Here is an 8162-nt window from a genome sequence, read left to right on the forward strand (position 1 = left end):
ATCCACGGTGTTTTTGACCTATAAATTTTCTATGTAATTCTACTATGATGCTATTTCTCTAATGTATACCTTTAACTCACCCTCAAATCAGAACTAGACTTAAATTCCTCTGACCACCTGCCAGCTAAATGTTTAAATCAATTGCCACGGAATTAGAAACAGAGAGTTTAAACCTATAAATTCGAGTTGTAATTATACTGATGAACCAATTTTACAGCATCAATAATGATCCTCTTCTAAGCTCATCGGGAAGTAAAAATTTTATGCAAGATCAATTTCTTTCTGAATTGTTTTTTCGTAGCTCGATTCTGCTCGTTCTTCTCTATTCAAAACAGTTCATCATGGTTTCCTAATTCATTTTTTTGTGAGATTATTGTATCTTTTCCTTCGGATATAGCATATAACTCACACACAAACACAAAACGAAATACAGAGAAACGCTTGTCTTACCGAGATAGTGTTTGCCGAGTAGTTATTACGGATCGGAACATTGATCGATAAAAGCATCATCCTGCAACGAGAAAGTAGTTTCGGCCAAAAATCAGAGAAAATATTTTTAAAACACAAACAAATAAAAAATATCAGAACAGAAGCAACAAGCCTGGAGATGGTGGGAGCGAAGTTGCTGCGGAGCTTTTCAAGGCCGTCGACGCATCCCGCCACAGTGAGCGCAAGGAATAGGAAGAAACCCCCCAAATGCCTGACAAATGCAATCATAACCTTCCAATCAATGATCAATTACTAATAAAATGCCGCACATAAAGAAGAAAAACGTAGCTAGGGTTCCGATCTGAAATCGATCGATCTACACACGTCCAGACATTGAGGGTCTCGTTATGCCAGGAAAACACGCTGAGAAGAGCATCAAGAAGCGGCCAGTCAGCGCGATAGTGATTGAGGATAAACTCGTTGTCCTTGAGGTAATCTGGCAGCTCATCGAACCCAACAAGACGGAGCTTCCGCCGGCTGGACCGCCCCCACCATAAAAGGACCCCCTCCGCCTTCTCGGGAAATTAAAAACAACTGTCAAATACTTGTCTTTTAGAAGTATATGAATGAAACATTTTTTAAAATAAGTCATGCAAACTCACCCATAATTTAAATCAAGCATACCTAATCAGGTGCATGGCTAGGAAAAGTATAAAGATCCATCAAAGTTGGTCAGAAAAAGCAATGTAGATGTGTTTCATGGGGATGTGATACAACATACTATTCAGATTGAACCACATTAATATAGGATTTATCAAGTTGGAATGATTTTTGTGATTTTTTGAAAAAAAAAAAAAATAGCTCACCATTTGCTTGTACCAAAACTCACAATGTCATGACAAGATACTAGTTTTGATTAAGAGGAGATATTACAAGTTTAACAAAGAGGTGTTTTTATAAGAGGAATTTTAGTAAAAAAAAAAAAAAAAAGATGAGTATTTTGTATGAAGTTTCAATTTTTTTTTTATGATGGTGGAGGTGTTGAGGAATTAGGATTAGATATCGAGTGAGGATTAAATTTAAGATTTTTGTGTTTCCATATGTGATCCTACGTGATTGCACGACTGGAGCAACAATATTCCTATTTTTCTAAAGAATTTGTGTGTTAACCTAATCGTTTCACTTGCCTGCTTCTATAATACTGAACTAAAGCCTATTTTAACATTCTAAATGATCAAATTAGGAGTAAATTACAAGCAAAATGTTAACCTATCAACTTCCTATACTTAGTGAATTATTTACACTGTATGGATAGTTTTAAAATGCATGGGTTACCAAGTCAAGTGAGTGAGAATTTTAGTTCTTACTCATTTGAGATTGTTGGCATCAAACGTTTATGCCGTATGTGTGGAATGTTTGCTTGAATGTTTGGGGACTATATTTCACTTACTCACAGTCTTCCTTAGTTCAATATAACCATTGGGACTTTTCTGGTACATGTTTTAGAGTACGGAACAAGGGTTGGTATTGTTTTAGCCGTACCCAGGAGATCTCGCCGTTGGTTGATGTTAGTTTTGACACAAGGCACATATGTTGCCCATTCTAACATTTAAAGGTCATGCCCCGTCCATTTGGAGCATCTCGTGATCAAAAGTAGTAGAATCCTCCCACGTGCGTTTTAGAGAAAGTCATAGTTTGGGTTGATGCACTCGCAAGGTGGTCCGGGATGACCGGCGATATTAAAATTTTCGATATAAAACATCCTGTTTTTTTTATGAGGCCGGATTATTTATCGTCATATGATTACCTTTTTCGAGTAAATCTCTATTAAGAGTCACATGGATGATTTAGATAGTAGAGAAATCAGAAATAACTGACATACAACAATTAAAACAACGAGAGAAAGAACGTGAAAACTTTCGTAAGTAAATTTCACGTGATAACCCAAGAACATATGTCCGAACAAGATCAGATAGAAAATGTCTAGGAAAACATGCCTGCGAAGAAGACCTTACAAAAGCAATGCACAACCAGAGAATTAAGTGTATGTGTTTGTTATGGGGTCAAGAGCAACTCCCAAATTGACATATTCCTTTGGTTAATTACACTTTCGGGGTGCCCATCTCGACTAAATAAATCTCACTTACACTTGTATAACGGCCAATAAAGGGAGTCATAAAGGACAGTTATCTCGTAGGAGTGTCATGATGCCTTCAATGCTTAAACCAATTCATACAAGCAGAGAGTGAGTCTCTCACGATCCCATACAGATAGCGGCTTATCGGCGACTAGGGCTTATGAAATAACTGAGTCGGCGACCAAAGCCTATGTATATGTGGAGCCTGACCACATATTATTGCTTTATTGGATATGTTGTCTGCCCATAGACACTCGACATGTTCATTTATTTATTTACTTTACTTGTTTACCTTGTATTGAGTTATGCCTTTCCGCTTACTTATGACTGTGATTTGTCTAAGAATCATGTGAAATGTAATTTAAGCTCTTTAAGGACATAAAATATTCTCTTTTTATAAAATCCAAATAATAAAAAATTTAGATAAAAATTTTAAATTTAAGATTAAAATATTTTGACTATTTAAAACCAGCATTTTACTTTTCTGCATAGCCCTCGGGCCGATTTTAAAATAGATTACATGACATTGACGTAACTCAAGTCATCTCTAATAGAGCCTCCACACTAGAATCTGATGGATAATTGCATCATATTTGTATATCCCGATGATAAGCCCCCGTGCTTACCAAGCAAAATGATTTTACGTAGTTGGTTTGTCCAGCACGCCTAGGATGTTAAAGGCTTCTCTGACCCAGACAAGGTATAAGTCCTTTGTGGGATAGTTTTGTCTTTGTAGCCAAACCCCTATCATCCGTTCCATTCCAGTGTCATTTTCACAATTTATTTTGTGGGTATGAATCCCACCTCTATACACTCTACCTCTAGAGGGTCACTGACTTAGAGTTTCATTATCTTGACCTTAGAGATACTGAAATCTCCTTGGACGACACAATTGATGGGTTGCTAATAAGGTATCTCAGTTGGGTTGGATCAATTACCTTTACGACTAGGTATATTTTGGGTCCTAATAGCCTGGGATGATATAAATATAGTGTCCCGGTCTGACTATCTTTACCCGATTAAGATTCTTTTGTCTCTCAATTGATATACCCCTTTTAAGCCATGTTTGTTCTTTTGATATCATTTATATCATTATACAGACTCTTTTTTACCAATAAGTTACGGTCTGTTTTGGATACAATGAATCACTCTCTTCCCTTTATGGTTGGGTGTAGGCTTTAAGGTATTAAGATGATCCTATTTGAGATTATTTGGTTATTTTGTGGGTATCGTTTGCCGAGTAGTTGTCGTTTGTAGTGGACACAGTGATTCCCTCTTTGCCCTATGGCCCGACATAAACTACGAAGGCATCGAGATGTTTCTCACTTTAGATAACTATCATTTTGGTGACTTATCAACTGGTTGTCATGATAATGCAACCAAAGACCTCTATTATTGAGAGTATTATTGGGCATCTCACAATATATTATTAACCAAATGGATATATCCCTTTGGTAGTGCTCTTGACCAAAGAACAAAAAAAATATTACTTTTGGTTCTCTTTTATATATGTTACTTATGTAGGGATTCTCTTTGTGATTTTGTGTTTTGAGGTATTTCAATTTAATTATATTGGATTACCTTACATAAGTTCTCCGTGTGTTTTTTTTTTAATTTGTTTGTTTGTTTTTGTCGTATACTCTCATATTTCCAATTTTTTTTTTCAAGATCATTTTTAATGTCATGCACGATGACGATATATATAAAAATAGACAAACTAGAGACTCTGGGTTTAATTTAAAAGAATAAAAAATAGTTACCAAAAAGTTAAATTTAGAATAATAAAAAATAGTTACAAAAAAAATTCCTTTCACAATAAAAGCAAATAATTAGATGCTAGTGATTATAATGATTTTACTTCACTTACACCACTCCAACTATACAATATGCTCGATCTCATTCTCCTCACCGATTCTCACTCAAGAGAACACTCGATACAACTCAGAACACTCTCATGTTCTTTTCCTTTGAAGTGCTCTGACCACTCTCGAATGATATTCGACGACACATTCGCCTTAACATGTATTTTTCTCCGTGTTCCATGTCTTCCCCCTGGGTTCATTCTTTCCATCTTCCATCCACCTTTTTCAGCCCATTTGTTGTGGAAATCACATGAATGAATTGTTAAAACCGTCTAATTGCTAATATGGGGACGACACTTCCAAGCTTGGCACCCTACTTCATGGTTATTAGCTTGTTCACATGCCCTAGCGCATGGATGGCACAAAACTTCCACTTCCTCTAGATAGTTTGACCCCAACCATTATAGCCCAATTACGACTTTGACAGTCAACTACAAATTTGTTAGCCCCATTATAATTATTATATCACCTAAATATAATTACTACAACTGAGATAGTCTCACGACTATTATTGTAGTATAACCACACCTATTACAGCCCTAACAACAAGTTTAAAATTATATTTGTGAGGTTTTTCAACAATTATGATTTCAATATAATCTCACAAGCCCATCTTCCACAGGCAAGGCAAAGTGTGAACTCTGTACTATTGATTACAAAATATCTATTTTGACTAGGCGAGGCCCAGTTTTTTTACTTTTCAAGGGTTTTTCACGTAAATAAATATGATGATGTATTTCACTTTTATCTATGCATGTGCTGAAAAATTACTTTGAGTTGATATGTATGATTTTTCTACCATCTACAAATTTCTACTACACAACATTTCTATTTTCTTTGCCATTATTTATAGAAATTTATGATTAAAAACAAGTTTACATTATTACTAACACAATAACCATAAAATATTACTATTCCATGTTCTTCTTGAATAAAACTTAAAATCCTAACAAGGGTCATTTACATAGATACCACATAATTTGTAAGTATTCATACTTTCAACACTAGAAACTTTCATGTTTACATACATAGCACTAAAATTTTTCAAATTACATAAAAAATTCATCTTCTCATGCACCCATTTATGACACTAAAGAGTATAAATATAAATAACAAGATATATTGTTTATATATGTAAATACATAAGAATTGTGAGGTATGTTTGTAAATTTTTATTATAAGAGCTATTTTTTTAATAATTTAATAATTAATTTAAAAGACAATTACTAAAACTTCTATAGAGAATAATAGAATCCTAGGGGCATTTACATACACACCACCCAATTGTTGAGTATTACAATCCAACACATAATCTTTGATTTTTATATTTATATCCTCCAAAATTTTGATTTTACATAAAAGCATCACTTTTAACTTCTAAAAATCCAAATACACCTTTTATAAAGTGACATGTATGAAAATTGAAGTGTGATTGATATGTAATTATATAAGAGTTAAATGGTATGCATGTAAATCTTCCTTAAATCTTAGCCGGGGATAAAGCCCGCGCTGAAGGAGTGGCTTCAAGTCTTACGGGATAAGGAAGGCTGCCATGCGCTATCTTGCTTCAATGGCTCCTCCGCTCACCGCTCGACATGGCTAGCTCTGTCGCCCTCTTTTCCGCTCGCTGCTTCCGCTTCTACTCCACTTCCTCCTGCATCCCCGGACGTAGGATCCGTGCTATGTCTTCCATCACCATCATTCCGGCGATCATAGTTGGCGGCGGGAGGATTGGTAGGGCTCTCCAGGGCATGGGAGATGGCCGCGATGTCCTCATCGGTCGAGGACAGCAGGTTCCTTCCGACTTCGATGGTCCCATCTTCGTTTGCACCCGGAACGACGACCTCGACGCCGTGCTCGAGGGTACTCTTTCTTCTCGATGGAGCGGTAATCCCAGTCCTGTTCAAACTCTAGCTTCTTCTTTAATTATGAGCTGGAATTTAATGACGTGTGTGTAATTCTTTAGCAGATATGGTGTTTTTCCAGAATGGAATGCTTGATCCTTGGTTCGAGAGTAGAGGCCTTGGGGATGCGAATCAAGTTTTGGCTTATTTTGCGGTGTCCAAGCTTGGGGAGTCTCCCACGGATGGCAAGACTGATACGAATCCTGAAGGGTTGACCGCTGCTTTCGGGAAATGGGCTTCTGCGGTGGCAGCACGGTTGCATGGTGGCGGTCTCTCTTGCAAGGTATCGGAATCCTGAATTTAGGTGCATTTCTGAGCAGTTATAGTAGAAATGTATGCAATGCCGGTGATTAGGTGGTGTTGTGTGCTAATTGACTGTGCTCATACCTAAAACCCGCCCGGCACATAGCTGAAGTTCCACAGACAATCAATTAAGTTTTGGCACGTCAATGCGAAGCTTGGTGATTTTACTCCTAATTTTTTGTCATTATTCTCGTTAATTAGACATTCTTGATTCAGTCGTACTTAAAGAAATCCGACATTTTGTAATTGTTCTTGACGGAACTATTCTTTATTCAAGGCTCATGTAATCATGCTCTATAGGCTTGTTATACTTGAAGCTACTTTTTCTTCTTTTGCATTTAATGAAGTATTGTTTACTTTGCTACCATTGTCCTTTTGCCTGTTCTTTAATTTTCAATTTGTGCCTGGAGTAATCATGGTTGTGACCCGAAAGCCCAGTCATACTGTAAAATTTTAAGGTGCCTTATTTGTAAATCACGACTCTTCGGAGGAAAACTACATCATATCAAATCACGTTGAGTTGAGGTGTGACATATGAAACTTCAAGTTGATAATTCTATAGATATTTGATTACATATATTTTTTATAAAAAGTTCCCCTTAAAAGTCATGATTTATTGGATAGAAAATTTTAGTTCCATTTATATAAAAACAAAGTCATCTAAATTATTACATAAAATTAACTGCTAAATTAAAGGAAACATAAGCTTTTATAGGCATTGATTATGTTGTTTACATCCACAAGAATCATGCACATTGATTACGATCATTTATTCATATATAATATCAAAGCACAACAACAACAACAACAACAACAACAACAACAACAACAACAACAACAACAACAACAACAACAACAACAACAACAACAACAACAACAACAACAACAACAACAAAGCCTTAATCCCACTACGTGGGGTCGGCTACATGAATCCTTTTTCTCCATTGCGTCCTATTTAGTGTCATATTTTCATTTAGTTCTAGTAAATTAAGATCATTTTTAATACAATAAGCCCAAGTCTTCCTAGGTCTACCTCTACCTTTCTTAACACAAGTCGAATTTAAAACATCTACTCTCCTAATCGGATCATCTAATGGTCGACGTTTAATATGACCAAACCATCTAAGACGACTTTCTCTAATTTTGTCTGTCACAGGAGCTACACCAACCCTATCACGAATATATTCATTCCGCATTTTGTCTCTAAGTGTAAAGCCACTCATCCACCTAATCATTCTCATCTCGGCAACACTTAACTTATTATTATGCTTCTCTTTTAAAGGCCAACATTCAGCGCCATAGAGCATTGCAGGTCTCACCACCGTCTTATAAAATTTTCCTTTCAGTCTTAGCCGTACTTTTCTATCACACAAAAGGCCCAAAGCATTCCTCCACTTCAACCAACCAACTTGAATTCTACTATTAACATCCCCATCTATATCACCATCGCTTTGGACAACGGACCCAAGATATCTAAATCGTTCACACCTTTTAATAATTTGATCACCCAAAGTCACACTTCTGTCA

General features: G+C 36.2%; 2 protein-coding genes across 2 annotated transcripts; one reads left to right on the plus strand and one right to left on the minus strand.

Annotated features, from left to right (window-relative positions):
- Nucleotides 1-259: 259 nt before the first annotated feature.
- LOC110022513 (heptahelical transmembrane protein 3-like) lies at nucleotides 260-1928 on the minus strand. Its single transcript, XM_020721487.1, has 4 exons — nucleotides 1884-1928; nucleotides 814-1001; nucleotides 602-700; nucleotides 260-511 (listed from the first exon to the last, which is right to left on the minus strand). Exons 1-4 carry the CDS (start codon nucleotides 1926-1928, stop codon nucleotides 406-408), a joined length of 438 nt encoding a protein of 145 aa, XP_020577146.1. The 3' UTR covers nucleotides 260-405.
- Nucleotides 1929-5926: 3998 nt separating this feature from the next.
- On the plus strand, nucleotides 5927-6615 carry LOC110022511 (the record flags this gene model as incomplete). The annotated part of the gene is given in 2 exon segments (XM_020721484.1): nucleotides 5927-6315; nucleotides 6398-6615. Coding segments are annotated over 2 exon segments (510 nt in total), but the record flags the coding sequence as incomplete, so codon positions are not given.
- Nucleotides 6616-8162: the final 1547 nt, after the last annotated feature.

The sequence above is a fragment of the Phalaenopsis equestris genome, unplaced genomic scaffold, assembly GCF_001263595.1.
Source record: "Phalaenopsis equestris unplaced genomic scaffold, ASM126359v1 Scaffold000194, whole genome shotgun sequence".
Taxonomy (NCBI): domain Eukaryota; kingdom Viridiplantae; phylum Streptophyta; class Magnoliopsida; order Asparagales; family Orchidaceae; genus Phalaenopsis; species Phalaenopsis equestris.